General features: G+C 37.4%; 5 protein-coding genes across 6 annotated transcripts in view; 4 read left to right on the top strand and 1 right to left on the bottom strand.

Annotated features, from left to right (window-relative positions):
- The first annotated feature begins 331 nt into the window (after nt 1-331).
- On the top strand, nt 332-3,456 carry LOC116307013 (melanocyte-stimulating hormone receptor-like). The gene has a single exon (XM_031717155.2). The coding sequence runs from the start codon at nt 2,054-2,056 to the stop codon at nt 3,092-3,094; it is 1,041 nt and encodes a 346-aa protein (XP_031573015.1). The 5' UTR covers nt 332-2,053; the 3' UTR covers nt 3,095-3,456.
- A 221-nt stretch (nt 3,457-3,677) lies between these two features.
- On the top strand, nt 3,678-10,595 carry LOC116307014 (uncharacterized). The gene is made up of 11 exons (XM_031717157.2): nt 3,678-3,756; nt 4,080-4,121; nt 4,360-4,566; nt 5,027-5,230; nt 5,362-5,462; nt 5,682-6,343; nt 6,410-6,547; nt 7,245-7,455; nt 8,352-8,602; nt 9,040-9,828; nt 9,974-10,595. Exons 1-11 carry the CDS (start codon nt 3,696-3,698, stop codon nt 10,254-10,256), a joined length of 2,949 nt encoding a protein of 982 aa, XP_031573017.2. The 5' UTR covers nt 3,678-3,695; the 3' UTR covers nt 10,257-10,595.
- LOC116307019 (protein-L-histidine N-pros-methyltransferase CARNMT1) overlaps nt 10,311-22,974 on the bottom strand; it is a 14,536-nt gene continuing 1,872 nt past the window's right edge. The window contains exons 1-10 of one of the 2 annotated variants that reach the window (XM_089023957.1): nt 15,979-16,141; nt 15,652-15,847; nt 14,582-14,686; nt 14,084-14,160; nt 13,155-13,222; nt 12,708-12,774; nt 12,086-12,264; nt 11,126-11,239; nt 10,761-10,867; nt 10,311-10,516 (exon numbers count right to left, since the gene is read on the bottom strand). In XM_089023957.1, the coding sequence (XP_088880083.1) occupies nt 10,415-10,516; nt 10,761-10,867; nt 11,126-11,239; nt 12,086-12,264; nt 12,708-12,774; nt 13,155-13,222; nt 14,084-14,160; nt 14,582-14,686; nt 15,652-15,847; nt 15,979-16,112 (1,149 nt within the window). In that variant the 5' untranslated portion in view covers nt 16,113-16,141 and the 3' untranslated portion in view covers nt 10,311-10,414. Of the gene's footprint in view, nt 10,517-10,760; nt 10,868-11,125; nt 11,240-12,085; nt 12,265-12,707; nt 12,775-13,154; nt 13,223-14,083; nt 14,161-14,581; nt 14,687-15,651; nt 15,848-15,978; nt 16,142-22,974 lie in introns of those variants that run through there. The other variant, XM_089023961.1, reaches the window with a different exon arrangement.
- On the top strand, nt 16,364-20,219 carry LOC116307015 (E3 ubiquitin-protein ligase RNF180). Its single transcript, XM_031717158.2, has 5 exons — nt 16,364-16,799; nt 17,169-18,011; nt 18,524-18,752; nt 19,175-19,217; nt 19,510-20,219. Exons 1-5 carry the CDS (start codon nt 16,578-16,580, stop codon nt 19,754-19,756), a joined length of 1,584 nt encoding a protein of 527 aa, XP_031573018.2. The 5' UTR covers nt 16,364-16,577; the 3' UTR covers nt 19,757-20,219.
- LOC116307016 (uncharacterized) overlaps nt 21,097-22,974 on the top strand; it is a 14,813-nt gene continuing 12,935 nt past the window's right edge. Inside the window, exon 1 of the mRNA XM_031717159.2 lies at nt 21,097-21,368. Coding sequence (XP_031573019.1) covers nt 21,195-21,368 — 174 coding nt within the window. The 5' untranslated portion in view covers nt 21,097-21,194. The remainder of the gene's footprint in view (nt 21,369-22,974) is intronic.

Raw genomic sequence — 22,974 nt, 5'->3', positions numbered from 1 at the left:
GACTAAACATCAATATTAAAAGGCGCTGAAACAACCTCTGGGCTGGTCTAAGCAAGGGCATCTAATTCTTCAGTTTTGTTTTGCTTTTTTCTTCTGCAGAAGTAGGGCTTAAGCCCCCTTTTTGACCCCCCCCCCCCCCCTTCCCCCGGATCCGCGCTTGCTAAGTCAGGGCATGGCTAACTCACAGATTGAATTACCCTGAAACAACCTCTGGGCTGATCTAAGCCAGGCTGTTTGAATTGGAATTTTTGTAGGCCGTTGTCTGCAGATGCGCAGTAGGTATTGATCGTAAGTAACGAATTGAATGTATGTTTGCTTTCCCAGAAACCGGTTTAACTGGTAAAACTAGCTCCAAGAACAAAAGAAAACGCTGTGGATCTAGAAGATGATATACAGACCACCTACAACTATATGCTGATCGTCTTAGTAAAGAGTCTAAAAGGTTTTAATCTAAACTTTCTTTACACAAAACGTCTTCCAGGAAGTGTATTAACACCCCCCGAACGAAGCATTAGTCTAGGGAAAGATTAATTAAGTAGTAGTTGGGCTTGATCGAAAAGCTTCACTGGTAATTGGGGTCGAAACTGAAGATTGATTGAAATATTATATAAACTGAAACTACACTAAAAGAAGGAGGATTATCAATAACTCTGTAACGAGATGGATTCATATAAAAGCGTCTTCTATAATAGCTATAGAATAGGACAATAAGACTTCAAGTATCTGCAAACAACCCGTTACGTTAATGTATCCTGGAGTAAGAGTGGAGTGCTCATCTGTTAAATGCGTCAGGTTTTAGATCTTTCAATTCGACATTTGGTGTCCTTGAACAAGTTGGTAGAAGACTGACCTGAAGATACACTACCTTTTAATGGATTTAGCATTTGTTTAATATAGAACCTATACGTCGACAGATCAGTCAACTCGTTTTATCGACAAAACAATATATCAGTAGTGATTTTACCAGTGGAAGAAAATTTATTCGCTCTTTACTTAGGATCGCAAGTTCTATACTTTATATAATTGGAAGTCCTCTTTCCAAATTGAAGCACGCGTTCTCAAAAGGGAAAATATCAACTATGCATCTGTTAATAAACAAATTTCAAGCTTTCGCAAGATAAATACAGAACAGGTTAAATCAGTTGCTTCCCAGAAGAAGACGTTTATCATCATCATCGCCTTGACCGAGATTTATACCGGTCTGAATCGAGTAAATTTAATCGTAAAGAAACAGGACGACGATTAAGATTGGTACAAGGGTTTCCGCCTTTCAAATAACTGCCTTGAGGAACTGATTATTGACCACAATATAAGAAAGTGGTTAATTGCTGTAACTAACTTGAAAAGCGACGACTCTGGAGTCAGATCGTTTTTCGACAAATTCTACTCGTTCTGAGATAGATATACGTTTACAAGAAACTTTTTAAAAAGACTTGGTTTCATTAGCCGCGCAGTCCTTCATCGACGGTTTTCACTCAAGGGAGCCTCTCACTATTCAAATATTACCAGTCTGCAATAGTTTTATTGGCATCGGTCGATGAACAACCCCATTGGTAACGCACCAGCAGTTTTCACTCAAGGGGACTGATCAGTATTCAAATTACCAGTCTGTATTAGTCTTATTGGCATCGGTCGGTGGTCGGCTCCACTGGACGTAACGCAGGTAACACACAAACCATTGGTAACGCCCCAAAAACTCAACCCTTGACGTAATATATGTAACGCAACAGTATCAGTAACGTAACGTAACGGTTACGACTTGTGACGAACCGGTAACAAGGAAATCAACCACTCCTAAAGAGCCTGTAACGCATTGATAACGCAACGATATCGCACTGGTAACACAATAGTAACGCAAGATAACGTGTGACGCAACAGTACTAGTAACGTAACGGTTACGACTTGTGACGAATTAACGGTAACAAGGAAACCAAGCACTCCTAAAGAGCCTGTAACGCATTGATAACGCAACGATATCGAACTGGTAACACAACAGTAACGCAAGGTAACGAGGGAATCATTGATCAACCGGAAGGGATATCGCTAGTCGTCAATGGATGGGAACCAGAGTGACCTGTGTCACTGTGTTGATTGGGAGAAGTCTTATGACCCTGCACCAGTGCACCAAGTATATTGGAGCTACATTTTCACGTGTGTCGTGACAGTCACGTTGTCCATGACAACTACAATCCTAAACACTTTGGTGATTGCGGCGATTTATCAAACGAAGAGCCTTCACACGCCTTCAAACATCTTGCTATGTAGTCTAGCGATGTCTGATTTAATAGTTGGTTTCCTGGCCCAACCGTTGTACACCACCGCTATTATTATGGAAATCAAGGGTGACGTTAAAGTATATTGCGTGACCGGTGCTGTCACGGCATTTGTATCATACACATCAGCAGGAGCTTCGTTATTCACACTAGCCGCCATTAGTGTCGATCGTTATTTTGCAATTCATCGACCACTAAGATATCGAGCTGTGGTGACACCCAGTGCGGTTGCCATGGTTGCATTAGCGCTTTGGATTATGGGAGCGACTGGGGCGTCAACTCGTTTGTACCTCTCCGTGACACATTTCATGTTTTCTCTTGCTTTGGTCATGCTTATCTCACTCATAACAATCTTTTCAGCTAATCTGAAGGCTTTTCGTTCGTTGAAAGCCCAAAAAGCGCTGATTATCCAAAAAATGCAGTTGCATCGCGGACAGGAAGAGGTCAAACTCGCTCAGTCCCGAAAATACCTCGTGACAATGTTATACATTTTGGGATTAGTGTTGTTGTGTTACGTTCCTTTTGTGTCTGTCACGCTTGTCACGGCTATGTATGGCGTGACGAGTAGCACTCGTGCAGCTTGGAACATTGCAGACACTATTGGTTATATGAACTCAACTTTGAACCCGTTTTTGTATTGTCTGCGCATGCGCGAGATTTCTAACGCAGTGCGCAAGATTTTGCGCAAATATTGTTGTAGGCATTTCAGAAATAACCAGGTTGAGCTAGTTAAGCCAGTTAGTCAAGGCACGGTGAAAAGGAGCAAGAAGGAGTTATCAACAATTTATGAAGAACCACAAATTTCCATGACAATTGCTTAGAGGGGCGTTTATCAACTACGCGTGACGCTATATCGACATTTCGATGTCACGCAATAATCAGTCAATCTTAATCTTGAGCTAAATCAAAAAGAAATAAAGTACTGAATGTTTATCGATTTTATTAATGTTTTTCTCTTAATGTTTTCTCATGCCGAGATTAAATAAACTAGGTCCAAAAATAGAACCTTGAGGAACTCCAGACAATATGGAACATCATAACATTAAATGAATTCGTGAGTATTTATCGTAAAAAGAAAGTTATTGAATGTAAAAATGCAAATTAGTTATAAATAAGGAAATAAAGTTTAATATATCTTGACCAGTAACTTTAATAAATGAAAAATAATAAAACGCCCAATTCATCTAGTTCCAGATTCTTTTGATGTTCTCCCATTTCTGTCGACGTTTAAATCCTTCGTTTGTTTTTGCACCAGAAAATCTTTATAAAGATTAAGATACTTGCATATAAATCACCTCAATAACATATTTTGAAGATCCAGTCAAGGAAAGTTGGCCATGATTTTCTAAGATACGAAGACTTTGACTTTGGGATCCCTGTGGTAATCTTAGCCGGGCGCCATTTTTGAACTGTTATTACAAAATGGCGGCCAAAACAAGAAGACGATTTGAAGACAAAACAAACGTTTTTTGGACCAAAGATCGTATCCTTTAAACAATATACAAACAAAAATACGAAATATAACTTTATTTGCTTCGATAGTACTCAAAAATCTGTTAATTTGTAGCGTTGATTTTAAAATTTTTCGACAAATTTTACCCGGATTGAAATCAGCTGAAAGTTTAGATTAGCTTTTTTATCTTTCAGAAGATAAGCTTACGTATTTTTAACTTTAGAAATGCAGTTTGGTAATGGACTATTTAGGTCTCCACAATCGTGAAGGTGATCCTCTAAGGTTTTGAAAGAAATTCCTACGGCTCACTGAATACTTCTAACTTATTTTTTCCTTAATTATATGGTTATAAGCTGAAGTATCAGACAACCAGATCGTTAAAGTACATATTCCTGGTCAGTATACGACTAATAAAATACCTTGAGCTTGCTCCTTTTTCCCATCACAGTAAATACCAACCATTATTTCAGTTCTAATTTTATATAGTCCTCTTTACCTTGGATGTAATGTTTTCTCATTTCAGACCATATGTCATTCCTTGAGAATAAGATTCTTTGTTTGAGTGGCATACATATTCTTTTGTCTTCTCATGCACTTATAACTGTTAAAAGAAAAACAATTTTTGTAATTCAGGAGTTAGCTTGGATGCAGCACTAAACATCAAACAGCCAATGGTCAAGAAGCCAGTTAAACATAGAAAACCACGCATAGCAACATTGCAGCAGGCCTCAGGAATGTCATCAAATTGTTTGACCAGCAGGGGTGGGGTGGGGATGATAAGAAGGAAAGTCAACCATGAAATTGATACAATACCTACTCGTGAAGACCCAACTGCATCAGGTTAGCAGACTTTGTGAGCAGTTTTTACTATGTGGCAGACTCCAAGAAGAACTATTTGGATATGATAGAGTTAACCAACCACAACAGTCCCTTTTCTCATTCCATAAATAACTGCTGTGTTTAAAGACTGAAGACTCATCTCCGCAGGCTTAGCCTCGCTTAAGAGTAAATCATTTGCAAATGTCAACTTTAATGTAAAGAATGTGCAGCTTGAACGATACCAATGTTTTGAAATTTAATGGACTTTTAATGGTATCTGTGAAAAGCTGACTTATAAACAAGGCTAAGCCTGTGCAAATGAATATGTGATCTTCAAAAACAGCGGTATGCATCGAATGTGAAACTGGTGTATTAAAAACAGGGGTTTTGAAGTTTTGAAATGATAGGAGAAGGTTAACATTTTACTGATTACCAAGCTAAAAATGGTAGTTTAAGCTGGAGAATATTGCTCATTTACTAGGTAATGTAGCTCAAAAGAAGACCAGCTTGAAAGACCTAGGACCAGAAGACAAGAAACGAGTTGCAAACCTTGTCAAAGAGTTGGCAAAAGTTGGCGAAGAACGAGAAATAGCACTAACACAGCTTACACAAGAGAGAATAGCATTTGAGGAACGATTACAAATACTTCAAGAAGAATATGACAGCAATATCAAAGAAAAACTTAGTATCCTTTGAGTATTACATGAAATGACAACTTACATTACCAATGTACCATACTGGATTGGGGCTTCCTGTGGTTTAGAGTACACAGGTAGCCCAAATCGAGCCTTTTTATTTCCTTGACATTTTATTAAGATTTACAAAGTCGGTTTTTGGAGCTTCAGGGATTATTAAAGAAATATGATAAACATGGAACTGATAAAAATAAAGATACCTCTAGTAGTGGTAATATCAGCGTAAGTATTCTAAATTCAAGGTGTTAAGGACAGCTATTAACCTTCTGGGCTCCCTGTGAAGATTACTTTCCAGTAGATTTCAGACCTCCCCCTTACTTCTACCACAGGAAGCCCACAAGAAACAATTTCAGTGAAAATGAGAAACAAGAAAAAAATTGTATTATACTTACAATCTATTTATAAAATTACTTGTTTTTATTTCTTTTTTGGTAATTGTAGCGCACAAACCACATGACCCAGACATCTCCTGGACTAATACCATCACCTGAAGATGTACCAGGAAATGTCAGGCAATTAGCTGGCCTGACTAAATCACCTTGCAAGACAATAAAACAATCAGGACTAGAAGATGGTTCACACAATTTGATAGCTGACAGTGGATGCCAATTCCCTTCACCCACTAAAATGTCCAGGCAATCAACACCACTGCCTGGAAAACCAGAGGGTGATAGAAGCTTGGTGCTTCCTGGAAATAGTATTGCAGGGTCTGAAAAGGGAAGTGCATCAAATAATAAGGGAATCGTAGAGAATGATTCAGTTGTGACTGGAAATGGTACTTCAAGCTTTGATAGGTCCAGATCAAAAAGAGAAAGTGCTCAAAGCAGCAAAATTCTTCCTGGTAAAGTTACAACTGGGGTACCACAAATTGCCAGCCATCAGGAAGCAGCAGGTCTAGACTTACGACAAGGCTCACTATCTGTGCCTGGAAGTTCTGCTGGTAACTATGTCACAAGGCCTGCAGTCCTTACAGAGATACCTACAAGCCAACAAGAGGTTGCGCACAGTGTTCCTGGAAAAGCTGATAGTGGTGCTCTCGACCAGGAAATTGGAAATAATTTACCAAGTTACCACTTTCTTGGAAATGCCCCACTTCCTCTAAGGTAAAACTGGTTTTAAACCTGTTTCCATTTTGTTCCTCCTCTTTAATATTATTCTTTTATCTTTAGAAGCCAGTGGCCTCCTGTGTACCGTCATCCTCCCCCTGTATCCTCGGAGCATGACCCCCCTGTCTATGTCAATAGAATGTTTGATGTGTCCGTGACACGGCCCGATGTACTAAGACAAGCAACAGTGACAACTAACAGGTATATAGGACATACTTGCGTGACGGAAGTATTACGATGTGTGACCAAGGCTGTCACGAGTAAGTTTTCCAATTTCAGGCCACGTGTCATTCCCTAGAGTATAATTTCTTTGTTTAACGGTTGCACATGAGAAGACACATGTCATTCCCTTGAGTATAATTTCTTTGTTTGACGGTTGCACATGAGAAGACACATGAATATTGATACAACTCAAACAAAGAATCTTATTCTCAAGACCACGTGTCATTCCCTAGAGTATCATTTCTTTGTTTGACGGTTGCACATGAGAAGACACATGAATATGGATACAACTCAAACAAAGAATCTTATTCTTAAGACCACGTGTCACTCCCTAGAGTATCATTTCTTTGTTTAACGGTTGCACATGAGAAGACACATGAATATGGACACAACTTAAACAAAGAATCTTATTCTCAAGAGAATGATACGTGGTCTAAAATGGAAAAACATTACGCCAAAACCAAAAAGGTCTATTCAGTTCAATTCAATTCAATATTATTTCCACTGAATAATAGAAAATTGTGATTACAAAGTAGATCATTGTTATTACATAGATATTTACACACTTTAAGTAAAAAGAAAATAAGAATACTAATTGTAGACGACTCCAAAAGTATCCATGAGCTTTCGAGTTGGGAGTCGTAATCGTCTTCCCCTTCTTTCTCTCTCCTTGTAGGTCGCAGTCAGACACTTCACAAAGCTTCTCTGCAGAATTAGACGCTGTGTATCGCTTGTACTGTCGAGAGTACGAACTACAACTACAGTTACAACAGCAACAACTAGAACTACAAAAACAACAACTACAGCTACAGCAACAGCTACAACAGTTAGAGTACTTTCAACAAAGACAACAGCAGCAACGTCCTACGAGTTCCATTGAGGAAATGGTAAGAAACCTTGTTTTTGGTTTAAAAAAAATTATCCAATGTTTCCATTTAGTATTCAGGGTTAGGGCTAGTGATAAATAAATCTGGCCCGCTCTTTGGTCACGATTGAAGTCTTATGCTGTTATATTCAACTACAGGTGGATATAGCGCGCACGCGCACGCTTGTTTGTTGATGTGTGCCGTCTGCAGAGATAAATAAAATTTGACAAGAAAAACATTTTGTCCAGTTGTGAAATAAGATATATATGTGAATATCGGGGGAAATGCACTTGTGTTAAAAATACTAAGAATCCCGTTTCGGTAAATTTTCCTCGACATTCGCGTAAATCTAAATCTAAATCTTGTTAAAAATGCCTCGTGTCAAAGTATATCAGGATAAGACCTCAATTTTGATCATTGATCATACTGAGTTTGCGTGTTGAGTAACATACGTCACGTCACGATGGTTTCAGTTTTAAAACGCATCCCACATGGAAACGAGCGCTTACGGGTGCTAGATGATGAGGGTCACAAGCGACGTATCGGGTATACTGGTCATAGCAAGGGGTTAATCATCTACGGTCTAGGGACCGACTAACCTCTCCCTTAGGCTTCGGCAGAGCTTCCTGATCTGTCTGTAAGTCCTCGGATAGCGGTGTCAGGGTCGAAATCTCCGGCGTAGCCGTAAATGCTTCGCGCTGCCATACGACGGTTCAGCACTCGATGTCTGGAAGTATGGTCCTAAATTTACAAATCAATAGAATAGAAAATAATCCAAAAATATTGAAAAATAATCATTTCCGAGTAGAAAGTGAGAGTGCGCAAGCACTTTTTTGGAGACGGTTGGATTCTGGTTGCCTTTATTTTGGACTAGACAATTTTAAAACAAAATTCATCGTTTTATCTATAACCGATAGCCAAAGTCGTCATCAAAAACCGTCATCAGAGAAACACCTGACCCTACCCCAGCCCCCCAGCCAGAGGCTCAACCACAATGGGCATCATCTATGAGTAACCTGGTACCAACTCCAGACGAGACGTACGAGAGCCACCGAGGACAGTCGTCTGTGTCTTATCATCAGGATAATGAGTATCGTGGTGATGAAGATGAAGGAACTGAAGGGGACAAAGACAGCAGGACTATTAGGAGAATAACAAGCTCGAAGAGGTTGGGTGGTACCGTCTTTTCTTGTCATTGATCCTTTTCCTTCCTTCCTTTGTTCCTTCCTTCCTTCCTTCCTTCCTTCCATCCTTCCATCCATCCTTTGTTCCTTCCTTCCTTCCATCCTTCCTTCCTTCCTTCCTTCCTTCCATCCTTCCTTCCATCCTTCCTTCCATCCTTCCTTCCATCCATCCATCCTTCCTTCCATCCTTCCATCCGTCCTTCCTTCCCTCCTTCCCTCCTTACCCCTGTCCCTACCTTGTCTTTCTCTGTCTTTGCTTTTTTCATTCTTTCTCCATTCCTATTCTTCCTTCCTTCTTTCAATATTTTTTCTTTCAATGTTTATTTTTTATTTATTTATTTATCTATCTATCTATTTATTTATTTATCTATCTATTTATTTATTTATCTATCTATTTATTGATTGATTGATTGATTCACAGGCCTAAAGCAAACTCAAGCAGAGAACGAAACGTTCAATCACACGAAGGCAGTTACACATCAACCAATCACAATCGCGTATCAAGATCACGTGACAATCCATCCATGTCCCATCATTCATTGCAACCTTCAGGAGAACGAGGATTTGATGAATCGTCTCGGGGGGTCAACAAAGAGATCATCAAACCGGAAGAAGCATCTCATTTCCGGTTCTCTCTTCATAGCTCTTCCTCTCTCCATCCTTCCCAAACACAATCCATTCCTCATTCAACAAGACTGGAAAATCAAGTTGATTGGACAAATGCAACAGATTTCGAGTTCCGTCAGTTACAAGAAAGCAAAATCCGTGAACATTATGGACTAGGTCAGCGTTCTGTCCACTCAACCCAGGTTCTACTCGATCCTTCAGAACCGAGGGTTACTGGGGCGAGATACAATTTGTATGAATCAGCAACAGTTGCAGAACCAGTAGGCAGTATCATCAACAAAGACCATCAAGTTCTGCAGCGATACACTGGATCAAGTATGGACAGACACCCACATGGTACACGGACAGACAGACAGTACCTTGCTCGACAAAGCAGATTTGATGCAACAGCACCAGATGACATCAGTGAACGAGAACTTGAACAAAAAACTTTACAAAATTTTTCTTTGTATGAAAATAGGGGCGATCAATTTAAGGGGGCAAGTTGTGGAGCTGGTTTCTATGGTGACAATAACCATGGTGATCATCATGTGGACATTGAGCCTTGGGTATCTGAGAGCAGCGGCTTTCAGAGAGATGGAAGGTACAGAAGCTTGGTTTATAATTTGAAAATTTAGAAGAAAAACTATAAATTCTTCTCCTCGTAACCTGCCTAAAGCGACCACCATTTTCTAAAATAGAGGCTGCCAGAGTTAATAGGTTAAATCATTCTATCATTTCTTTTTCAGTCCCTCCCTTGAACTAAACTATCCACCTCAGATTATTGACCTCGTAGAAGAATTAGAAGACGAACCAACAATACCTCCTTACTCCAGTAAACCAAATTATACTGTCTACCTCAGTCCTCCACGACAGGAAACAGCTGCACAGAACGGTGGCCTGGACTCTACTGATTCTGGATTCTCAAATTTATCACGTGAGAAAAGTCCGATGATTTATTCTCATCAGGGCTCGGAAAATGAAGCTGACATTGAGGAATTGAGTGTGCTTGAGGATATATTCTTCATTTAGTTAGGAATCATAAGCAATTAGTGGTATGTACCACAGGTAGCCCAAAGAAAGACATTTGTTCTCTCCAAAACTTTATTTACACGTGCAATAATTGTTTTTAATAACAGAATAATTAAATAATTATATGTGTTTGATCATCAATTGTTATTTTTGATTGTTCATAAGGGTTTTCTTACAACGAAGAAAACACTCTCGTAGTTCATCTTCAGCATTGATTGACAGTTCTCCACATAACCTGAAGAAACTTTTGTTTGCTCCTTCTAAAAAACAAAAATATAAAACCTCTGTAAATATAACAGATACTTACTTTATGTACAAATAAAAAACTTAGCAAATCTACTATAGTTTCTGTGGTATGTCATGAAATAAGGCAAGGACAAATGGGCCTTTTCTTAGTTTGATAAACATGATGCACTGTGGTATTGATTGGGTACAAACAACACCATGCACATGCTGAAGCACATGTGTAGTTCAGCCTTAAAGGGCACAAATACTCCAACTTACCAAAAGCTCAAATTTGAAGTCCTTTGTTATAATTCTTTTAATATCTTCGTAACTGAGGTCTATGGACATTTCGTTAGGCATTCCAGAAAAATGGTACAACAACGGACCTAAAAACACAAAAACAATTTGAGCTTTACTAGCTTTTGATTTATCGAAAAGAAAGCTGCTTGACTTCCTGTGTTTCACTTTAAGGGGGCGGCAAATTTTTAAAATATCAACATTTTGTTTGAGGCCCTGAAACACTAAACCAATAAGAAAACAATAGAAAACCCGCATTTTAAGTTGTACATTTTAAACACCATCTCATTGCCACAAAAGGGGGTTGGTCCATGGACCCCTTGCCCCCCCTGAAATGTCTCACTCACCTAAGTTAATCCAGTATCCCCCCGGTTTCAGTATATTAAAGATGTGTTCGATGTACTCAATGACATTGTGTGCCGTATCGATGAAAAAACATGTAGCAACACAATCCCAGTGATCTGAAATAAAAACAAAGCAAAAAATGGGATATGGAATTGAAGTAATATTTCAAAGCCGAGAATGAGGACTGGATGGGATTTTAAGTCTAAGCCATTAGTTCCAGTTCCGAGGCACAGCTGATATTGGAGGCTTTGAAATGACTTCTCATGCTCATTATTATTCGACTTGGAGTAACTGGAACAAAATTAATTCAGTTCTAGGACTGAATTAATTTTTTTCCAGTTACTACAGACTGAATTTAGTCCTTTTACATGACTTAACCAGGTTTCAAGTAACATCATGTGGCCCAAAAATAGCCCATTGATCGGCTGGTTTCCTCATAAATCATTAATGAGTATGAGAAAAATATCAAAAAAACATCTATTTGAGAATTATTAGTGATTACTAGTTGGGACTGTGTGGGTATCTTGTCAAATAGGCCTCTTTATTTAGGGTGTAATGTGTTCCCATATCAGACCATCTGTCATTCTCTTGAGAATCAGATTTTTTGTTTGAGTTGTATCCATATTTATTTGTCTTCTCATGCACAACCATTAAAGAAATAATTTACTCTAGGGAATAACACGTGGTCTACGGGAAAACATTACCCTGTAAAAACAAGTTTGTGATGACGTTTAAGAAGTTAGTTCTTCTTTACAGTAAAAAGGAGTGATGAAAATAGGTAAATTCTTAACTTTAATAAGAAAGAAAAGTCATGAAGCTCTGGTAGTGGTGGTAAATTGATGCCATCATTCAAATGGTATACTTTCATAGAACAAAGACGACTGTAAAGATAGAGCCAAAAATCCATGGAAATTTCTACACAATTGAGAGGATAACTGGGCAGAAGTTCAAGTTCAAATTACCCTTCTCTGTATACACTTCTAGAAAGTTCCCCGCAGCCATAGAGAATTGGGTACCAGGCTTGATATCACGGGGGTCTATATCTGGTATTCTGATTGGACGAACTTGATCAGCCGATGTTCGTACATTGCACCACTGAGCAACATAGGGGTGGATAACTGAGTCGTGAATCCCTGCCGACCTGAATCAAGGACAAAAAAGTTTTAAAATTAACAATAATTCATCTGTGAAAAAACCAATCCCATTATCCCTCACACACTGTTGGTGGGTGGCTAGACAAGAATCTTTTTTTTGTTTGCAAAATGTTTTCAAATAATATTTTAAAATTTTCTTTGATATTTCACAAAATTTCTCAATAAAATTACTAGTTATAGATATTAGAATGAAAATTGATGGATAAAAGCTGCAAATTCGGGTTAAAAAACGTCTTTCGATCCGGACAATCCACTTTGTCAAAGTCCAGTCCAGCCATGCTCGGTTCCCGATTTTCCAAATTTAAAAAACTCTCATAATTCAGAAATTAGAAGCCCAAATCAAATTCTAGAGGTTGTGTATATTTTTCCTATACATTAAGATAATTCATACCCTTAAAAAAGCTGGAAATTCAGAAAACAAAAAATTTACCTGTTGAGGACATAATGTGATGCAAACAGCATATATAAACTCCACTCGTTGCCTTGACAATGATAACCTTGTTATGATGGTAATAATTAATATTAATAAATAATAATGACTATCGATGCATTATGATCAAACCACAGCAATTATCAACATCCATACTATTTATCGTTATCATCACCATCATCATCATCCTCATTGAAACAATAATGATGTTCATCATCATCATGTGTACATACATACTTTATTACTTCATCCCTTTACAGGGCTTTTCAGATCACCATCACACCATATTTTCCTGATGTATCATCATCATCATCATGTATCATTATAATCATGCATCATCATCATCATGTATTATCCCCATCATCAGCATCATCTTCATCATCTGTTATCATGTGTTATCATCATCATCAACATCATATATAATCTTTGAGTGCAAACTAAGCTTACCTAACCGAGCAATTTCAAACATTAACCTTCCAAGGCCAGCCCCGGGAATAAGAACTGTGATATCTTTACTGTTCATGGGGAAGAAAAAAAAGAATGAATAAAACAAGGCTCAGTGATAAATCCTATCCAGTGGATAAAGTTATTGGATAACGGCATAACTTTATCCACTGGATAAGGATTCATACATTGAATAGCACTATCTAAGTATAATAAATTGGGCACATGTGAATACACCCACAAACCCACTGAGCTAACTGAGTCAATGGATGGGATAGATTAATGGATAAATAAATGAATAGTTAGACGAATGGGATGGATGGATGAATGGATGGGTGAATGAATGGGATGGATGGGTAAATGAATGGGAGGATGGATGGATGGGATGGATGAATGGATGGATGGATGAATGAATAATAAGATGATAGGGATGGATGGGTGAATGAATGGGAGGATGGATGGATGGATGAATGAATAATAAGATGAATGGGATGGATGGGTGAATGAATGGGAGGATGGATGGATGGATGGATGGATGGGATGTATGGATGGATGGGTGAATGGATGGATGGGATGGATGTATGGATGGATGGATGGATGGATGGATGGAATGGATGGATGGATGGATGGATGGATGGATGGGATGGTTTGATGGATGTAATGGATGGGTGAATGAATGGGAGGATGGATGGATGGATGGATGGATGGATGGATGGATGGATGGGATGGATGGATGGATGGATGGGTGAATGAATGAGAGGACGGATGGATGGATTTAACCAAGGGATAGATATACAGGTATGTATATCTGTATTTATGAATCTCATACAAAAATTATTTTAATTAGCATAAAAAATCCTTTCACACTTTTTCTTCTCTCATTACATTAAATAAATAAAACAAATTATGTCAAAAGCAGACAACTTCCTTACACATCTTCTGAGGGAGGAAAGAGTCTTTTTATTTCATCGATTATTGGTTTATAACAAGCATCTCTTTCAGCCCTTCCCTGGGAAAAACAAAAACAATCAGTCCATGAATCAGGCTTACTAAATATTACAAGGCTAAAAATAATGACTGACAATGCAAAAATTCAAACATAAAAGATCCAATAGACCCCTTTGGCTTGGGGTAATGTTTTCCCATTTCAGACCACGTGTCATTCCCTTGAGAATAAGATTCTTTGTTTGAGCTGTATCCATATTCATGTGTCTTCTCATGTGCAACCGAGCGCAAACCTTAAACAAAGAAATGATACTCTAGGGAATGACATGCGGTCTGAAATGGGAAAACATTACATCAGAGACGAAGAGGTCTATTCTAGCCATTCATTGTCCAATAGCTGTCTGTTATTTGAAGCACTGCTATAATGATACCAGCACTTGTCACACCAATATTTGTATATTTCATCTGGTGTTTACGTTTAGTACCTCTTCACTCCAGTCTCGTACAAACTGCTTGAGTGTTGTAGTAATTTTATCCATGTCAAAACCAGTTATTGGTGAGCTGCCTCGTAAAGCTTCTTTGTCTGTAACCTAAAAAAATAGTGTATGCTGGAAACATTAGCTTTTTGATTCCAGAGAGCATTAGATAATAATGAAGATGATGATACATGATGATACATGATGATGATAATGATAGTGATGATGGTGATGATAATGATGATTGATACATGATGATGATGATGATGATAGTGATGATGGTGATGATAATGATGATGATGATTGATACATGATGATAATGATGATCATGGAGTTGATGATTGTGATTGTAATGATAATGATCATAATGGTGTTAATGACAATTATGATGTTAACGATTAATACATGATGATGATAATGAAGATGATAATTGTGATACAAATAATCATGAGGGTGTAATAATTAAACATAATAATTATAACAATGAAATTAATTAAGTCCATGCACCTTCTATTGTGTAGTTCCAAAAATTATTCATACCCTCCTAAAGGAGGAACTTTCTTAAGACACTACTCCCTACCCCCCGGAAATTCCAATTTTCTTCCATACAATCTCTGTAATTCTTGTTTTTTCTCTAATTCCCCCCTCACTCTTTGAAAATTCCAAATTCCTCTGTGGGGTGGGTATGGATAATTTCTGGAACTACACATTATACAGAAAATGGATTGGAAGTAATTAGGGAGTAATTTGGCTAGAGTTTATTCTATCAGTTCTATGTTTACAGCTACCCAGCTAAGAGGGTCTTGAAGGGGTAAAATGGGAGCTGAGAGTTGCCCTTTTTTGGCTGGGAAAATAGGATTTTGTGCACTGGGAAGGGGATTCACAAACAAATAAACAAACAAAAAATAGGAATGGGATTGAGATTTGAGCAAAACATAGGCTGGGACTATGGGATTTGGTCAAAATTGGGGCTGGGAAATGGGATTAGGACCCCCCCCTTTCAGGACACAGCTCCTCTAAATAACCTTTAGATTTTAAGCTATATTTCTTAATCTTTATACCTAAATCCCTGTACTTACATTCAGCTCCATATCTCTATTCTCAAACATCCCTTCTGTACAGCTAACAATGTTTCGCAGGAATTCTTGATTGACTTCAATACATCTCTTTACTTCCCTCAAATGCCTGGTAAAATCCGGCAACATTTTACGGTGATGTCTGGGAATCTGGTCAAAATAGGTACCAATTCTATCTACTTTCCTTAAAGAATATTCTCTGGAGGAAGAAGACAACAGAATTATAGTAACTCTTCTTCAAAATATGCCAAACAGATGTTTAAATTATTTGACATCCATACCACAAAAATCCTAACTCATTTGCCTCATTAGTAATATTGTTTTACTTACTTGTAAAACAAAAACGCTTCTACCACCTTCCTAATATGTAATTTTTCTAGCTTTTCTTCGTCTGTTTCTTGGTTATTTATAGAGTTATCATTGCTGTTCATTGAATGTTCAAGAAATGCTTCTTCGTCCGCCATTTTGATTTTACGAGTGATACCGCTGACTCAAAGTGAGCCGGAATCCCATAAACCTTTGCGCGCATAAATATTTTGAAAAATATTGTAAAATAAAATGTTAAGAAAATAAAAGAAAGGAAAGAGTTTAAGACAATTAAAAAGATGGTAAAGGATATTTAATTCACTGCTTTTTTCTAATGAAAAATAATTCTAAATTTGTGAAAGAGAAAAAGATTTCTAGTATTACCCAGAATGCCGCACGCGTAAAGACAAGATGGCGGAAGAGGAACTTGTTATGGTTGTAGCGTTTCCATTTTCTAGCGGGATTTTCTATCTTTTTCTTGAGAAATGATGCGCCTTATTAATCTGAAACCATAGATGCGTTATCGTGGAAAGTCTACCTAAGATATCTTAGAATGATGCAGATTGTAAAGAAATTTTCTATTTCAAAAATTTTTAACAGTGAAAATTTTCAGGAATCTCGTTATGAGTGAGATTTGTCAGTTCCCCGACGAGCGAGCTTCAGTTGGAGACACATTTCGCTGTCGTAAATGTCGTGTTTATTTGTTTTGTTTTGATAATCTGAGTCCTTTTCACAAGAAGACAGAGCCAGTAGATCAGTGTTCTGCTTGGTACATTGACAGCGATGAAATCGATGGCAGTGCGGGACGAGATACATTAGTGTGGGTCAAGGAGGCTGTCAATAAAGTAGGTTTATTGAATGATGAATTTGTAGATTTTGATGGTGATGATGATGATGATGACACATGATACATGACAATGGTGACAATGATTATGGCATATTATGTTAATGATGATGATATATGTACATTATGGTGATAATGGTTATGATAATAATGATAAAGGTGATGATAATACTTGATGATGATGACAAAGGTGATGATAGTGCATGATGATGATACATGATGATACATGATGATGATGCATGATGATGATACATGTTAATGGTGAAGATGATGATGATGATACATGATGATAAAGGTGATGATAAAGGTGATGATTATACATGAAGATGATGATAATGATGATGATGATATTCATTTGTCTTCCTTTCAGTCTCAGTGGACAGAAGGAAAGCTCTACTGCCCTAAATGTACCTCACGTATTGGCTCATTCAACTTCACCCAAGGAGTTCGATGCAGTTGTTTTACATATATAATCCCTGCAATATGGTTTCAAAAATGTAAAGTAGATCAGATTAGTGCCTGTGATTCCAAGCCAAACATAAGATTACCTGACAACCCTGATAATAACAGCGATGGAGACAGTCATACCCAAGATAGAAGTCCTATGTATTATATGGAATCCAGTCAAACTGGTTCTCAGTCTAGTCAAACCTGTTCTGACAGTGGTCAATCAGAATTAAAGACAAATGAATCTGGTTCACAAACGAAAATGGACTTAGGAAAATATAAATCATTGCTTGACAAGGAAGTGAAATATTCATGTAGGTCATGTTGCTGTGAACAGGAAATAGGATTAGAAACATTGAACTCAGGATATCAAATAGACTCTAGACAAACAGAGCTCACGAATTGTCCTGAAAGACGTGAACACTCTAATCGAGATTCAAATAATGGCATCAATCTAAAAGTTTCCGAAAAAAGGACAAGAAATTACTCCTCCAGCGCAATGCAGGGGAAGGAAAATCCTTCACAATTATCATGTACTGAATTGAGTCATGTCGCTGAATCGGGTAGAATCCATAGAAGGAAGATTAATAGACAAAAGAAGTTGAATGCAGAAGTTTTGCAGTTTCAACATGGAGAATTTTCCTCAACGAATGAACACGTTGAAGAAGTGCCATCCAGTCATCTTCATGGCAGATGTTTAGATAGAGATGATGGTTCAAGGTTTGAAATGTTGGAAGAAATGAAACAGAATCATGACTTTGATGAGGTAATAGTAAGGAATTCTTACTCTAACTATATGCATTTCATATTCACTGGTCATTCCTGCAATCTGATTGGTTCTCAGCAGTGTGATTTAATCATTAATTTTACCGTTATGAGTTATAAATTGCACTTTTTTGAAGAGCCAATTCAATTACAGAAAACAGGTCATTTGACCAATCACATCACAGAAACAAAAGAATGAAAGAAAAGCATGGCAAAAAATTGAAGGGGATTTTCTAGATGAAATTTTTACATTAAAATTTTTAATGTTAAAATGATTATTATTGCAGGAGATTTCAAAATAGATATGATTAAGTGGTAATTGAACTGAGTGGAGTGCAATTGGGTCTGAAATCAAACAAGTGATTACAAAATTACATGACTGCATAGCAAGGAGTAGGAGTGCAATTTGTATAATCACAAGTTTAAAAGGCTAAAGTCACATGGAGTTTTAAAAGCTTCAATAGAACACGCAAATAAAGACAAGTTACAGATAAAACGTAAAATCATTTTTAGAAAACAGCAGACCATTCTGATGAGCACAAGCTCCACCACAAGTTGGAAGAGATACCAGACCAAGTCACATGTCCTGTGTGCCTGGACCTGCTGTACGACCCCCTCATGTGTCCCTGTAGTCATGTGTTCTGTGACTCATGTCTGCGGATTTTAAACTCTAAAAGCCGGCACAGTGTACCGAGATGTCCTCTGTGTAGGAAGGCAGTCTACTATGTTTATGCTGCTATTGGTATGTAACTGTTAGTGTTATACAGTTTAAATGGAATGGAAGAGGGGTGAAGCTAGGAATATGTGACATTTGGAGTCCTTTAACTTGACGTCACAACGGCCATATTGGTGTACCTTATTGGTGTAACACCATAACCACACCTATATGACCACCATCTCTATTGTCAGTTAACTCTCCAGAGAGTGAATGAAAAATAATGCTCTATACACACTGGAGGTCTCGTACCATCACGTGACGGCAGCCATGTTAGTTGGCAGGAACAATACAATTGTTTTACAAGAAAGTATTCAATTCCCAAGAGCAAAGAGATTTTATTGTTCTGCCATCTAACATGGTTGCCGGTGCGTGATGGTGCAAAACCTCTATAAGAGAGATAAATTTGATAATTAGCTTCCTAAATGATTATAATATTTTTTCTTCAGAAATCAGAAAAGAAATAAAGAAATGTTATCCTAAAGCCTACAAGTAAGACTGCACCTCATTATTTTGTGCAATTTCGTTTAGCTAACTTTATGTGCATTCCATCTGTCTGTCTGTCTGTTTTTCTTTCTTTCTCTCTTCCTTCTTTCCTTCCCTCCTTTCTTTCTTTCTTTCTTTCTTTCTTTCTTTTTTTCTTTCTTAAACTTTTGTGCATTCAATCTATCTGTTTGTCTGTCTATCTGTCTGTCCTTCTGTTTATCTGTCTGTCTGTCTGTTTTTATTTCTTTCTATACTGAATATCTCTCTAATGTTACGAATGTCTTTGATCAATTCACAGGGCACGTCATAAAGCAGAGCGTCGTGCACCCCATCGAAGACTGCCCCTTCCTAATGGACGAATGAAACCCCGCCAAAAGAGGTCCAGCAGAGTCCAGGATGTTCCCATGCCTTACAGTGTTCTTGTAGTATTGGCGTGTGTATTGGCGTGCTGTGGGTTGTGTTTGTTGATATTATTTGTTTTCTGTCCTCCGACTCGTAACGGATGCATTACAGTAATAGGATATGAATGGATGAATGGTTATTGAAAAAAAATAAAATAAAATAAAAGAGATGGTGGGAAATACTCCAGTTACGAGTTCTCTGCTGCTCAGGGTTGGCCTCCATTTTGTGTAGAATATTCATGTGTTCCAGTGAAGGTCCGTGGTATTTCAAAGTGTTTGTATTGTTGAAGTTATGCATTCTTTACTTTACCGTTGGTATTTTTGAATATTTAAACACTGATTCGAGGCTAACCCTGAGTAAATGAGTCTTTGCTAAAGAGCACAGCGGTAATTTGGAATTTGAATAATGGTCTATCAAATTGTACGATAAATAAATGGGTTATTTTTTTGAATCGTGCGTAAAAATTTATGCCTAATATCCGCTTTGGGTTGTCAAATAGTGGTAGGCTGCTTCTTATTTATTTAAATATTGAGCTATTTTTAATTTGTTATTAAATAATAAAATATTATTGAATTATTAAAATAGTGGTTAAAAAATGTTCAGAAACCCTCTTTGAGACTTTGATAACTGGTCACTTAATACAGGTTTATTCGCTTAATACAGGTATAAATACGGAGTTCGTCTTTGGAACTAAGAGAAGAGGTCGCTAAATAGAGGTTGGTCGCTCAATCCGTCTTTGGAACTGTGACAAATGGTCGCTAAATAGAGGTTGGTCGCTTAATAGAGGTATAAATTAGTACAAACCCTCTTTAGGACTTTGACAACTGGTCGATAAACCGAGGTTGGCTATGGCGTACGATCCCCGCCAAAATTCGTGCCTCGAATTTGACATTCAAGTTTCAAATTCAACATACAAATTTTACACTCGACATTCAAGTTTCGAATTTTACGCTCAAGTTTTGAACTTCAGCATTCAAGTTTTATATTCTACATTCATGTTTTAAATTCGACATGCAAGTTTTATATTCTACATTCATGTTTTAAATTCGACATTCAAGTTTATATAGCGTTCGAGAATTTTTAACTCCTCTTTTGTATCTTACATCAATGGGCGACATTTTTATTCGCGCCTTCCCGAGCGTCTTGCGTCTTGTTACTCGTTATGTGATGTTTACCGCATCATATTTCGAACTCGACCTCGTAAATTTTCAACTCGAGTTTTATATTTTCGTTTACGCTTCAGTGATCTTTAGATGGGAAACCTGAATGCTGAAGTTCAAAACTTGAGCGTAAAATTCGAAACTTGAATGTCGAGTGTAAAATTTGTATGTTGAATTCGAAACTTGAATGTCAAATTCAAGGCACGAATTTTGGCGGGGATCGTACGCCATAGTTGGCCACATAGTCAGTTTTACTTTTCGAGATTTCAAAAATAACGGTATATCCGGTCCGACCAAGGTCAAGAACCATGCAACACCAAACGTGATTGATTACCGACTCTAAGCCTTAGTCAAACAATACCTTCATCTTAAAGACATTTTTACTCGACCACGCTCACTCATCATTCATATAAACAGAATCATGACGGCGTTATCACAAGCTAAATCATCCCAGCTCCTCGTAACGGGCGCTTTAATGGTCATATTTGGAAGTGGTATATTCGCTCTTCTGTACGTTATCCACGAAGATAAGTACGATGATGACGAAAATAGTGGAATATTCGATCGATATTCTGCCTTTTGGACTGCGACTCCAGTGAGTGCAAACAATTGAAATACTAACCCTAACATCTAGTTTAAATCTATTTGTCGTAGTTTTATAACGCATTTTTTTCACGTTTATAATGTAATTCAATTAACTAATAGTTGAGAGAGTATTATCGTGTCATAGCCATCCCGTTTGATGATGGTTTCGACTCTGCATGATGCAATACCCAAACAACTTATGAACCACTTCGTAAAACTAATCTTAGTATCTTTTTTTTTCTTTTCGGATAATAATTCTTGTTAGGATAGATCGTTTTACATAATTCTACTCAATTTAGCGAAAAACTATGCGAAAACTAATTAACACTGACTGCCGAGGTGGGGAACTGATACAAAAACAGAAAATTTCTGAAAAACTATGATTGTAGCCCGTAGGTAGGCATATAAAGTAGAATGTTATTCTGTTATACAAATCTGTATAACATAAGATATACATAGCGACTTTTTCAGAAAATTTCTGAATAACTCGCTCTTGAGAAAAATTCCGAGTCACTAATTCTGTATATGTATACGAAATGGCTTTTTCAGAAAATTTCGGAATAACTCTTTCTGTTTTGTTGACACTGTACGAACTCCGTAGAAACGACATCATGTTTTGATGGATATTTGTTTACATACAATATATGTGAACGGTACCCATGTAAAGCCCCGTTTACACTAGCGATTTTTGCTGCGATTTTTGCTGCGATTTTGTCCATAATAAATAATGGTAAAGAATTTACTCGTAGAGGTTTTTTTCAGGATACTAAGATTTTCCTAGACGAATGTCTCTTTTAAGGATGAGACAAAAGATTTCATATCCGAAAATTGCCACAAAAATTCACCCACAAAAATCGCCACAAAAATCGCCAGTGTAAACGGGGCTTAACAGACATTCTGTTTGGAGATAATGGAGAAGTAAGCAGGAAAGGTCGAGCATAAGCTTCCCTAGTGCGAAATTCAATATGAGAAAGGAAAACAAAAATCGGACGGACATAGTTCATATAGGCAAAACACGAAGAACAATTCTTAATCTGAACTACCAGATTGCAGTGCAAAAAGTAAAGAATTCGAAAATCAATTAACGTTGGAAATAAGACTAAAAATATTTAATATCTTTACACAAGTAAATATAAGGCGCGTTTATTGATCACAATTTACGTCTTATGCTGTCATCTTCAACTACAGGTGAATATAACGCGCGCAGACGCACGCTCGTTTGTCGATTTGTGCTGCATGCAGAGATAAATAAAATTGAAAAAAACTTCTCTCTCTCCGTTAACGGCGAGGTGAATATTCCCCGATATTCACTTTGCCTTCGGCGAATAACTGCTAAATATATATAGTCTATATACAAGACAAAAATCTACTGATAGAACAATTTAAGCAATATAAAGAATGACATTGACGCAGTTTCGCCTGTAACTTTGATTTCTGTCACATCAGTATGGCGCGCGGATTCAAAATTGTCATTTCGATTACGCAAGCACGTTCCATATGTTTGTTTGTTTGTTTTTTTTTTTTTTTGGTCAATCAATGCTTATAAAAATAGTCAATCACCAAAACTCTGTCAATTACAAAAACTCTGTCAATTACAAAAAAACTCGGTCAATCAC

This window comes from Actinia tenebrosa, unplaced genomic scaffold (assembly GCF_029948245.1).
Source record: "Actinia tenebrosa isolate PJP-AT-01 unplaced genomic scaffold, QUT_ActTen_1.0 PGA_scaffold0__85_contigs__length_37466705, whole genome shotgun sequence".
NCBI classification, from domain to species: Eukaryota; Metazoa; Cnidaria; class Anthozoa; order Actiniaria; family Actiniidae; genus Actinia; species Actinia tenebrosa.
This window is presented reverse-complemented; position numbering and strand designations above follow the sequence as displayed.

Coding starts and splice junctions, on each gene's coding strand:
- LOC116307015 (XM_031717158.2), top strand. CDS start 16,578: ATGAGTGAGATTTGTCAGTTCCCCGACGAGCGAGCTTCAGTTGGAGAC. Junction 18,753..19,174: donor CTATGTTTATGCTGCTATTG/GTATGTAACTGT, acceptor TTTTTTCTTCAG/AAATCAGAAAAGAAATAAAG. Junction 19,218..19,509: donor TGTTATCCTAAAGCCTACAA/GTAAGACTGCAC, acceptor ATCAATTCACAG/GGCACGTCATAAAGCAGAGC.
- LOC116307014 (XM_031717157.2), top strand. CDS start 3,696: ATGGCGGCCAAAACAAGAAGACGATTTGAAGACAAAACAAACGTTTTT. Junction 3,757..4,079: donor CGTTTTTTGGACCAAAGATC/GTATCCTTTAAA, acceptor TATGGTTATAAG/CTGAAGTATCAGACAACCAG. Junction 5,231..5,361: donor CAATATCAAAGAAAAACTTA/GTATCCTTTGAG, acceptor CATTTTATTAAG/ATTTACAAAGTCGGTTTTTG.
- LOC116307013 (XM_031717155.2), top strand. CDS start 2,054: ATGGATGGGAACCAGAGTGACCTGTGTCACTGTGTTGATTGGGAGAAG.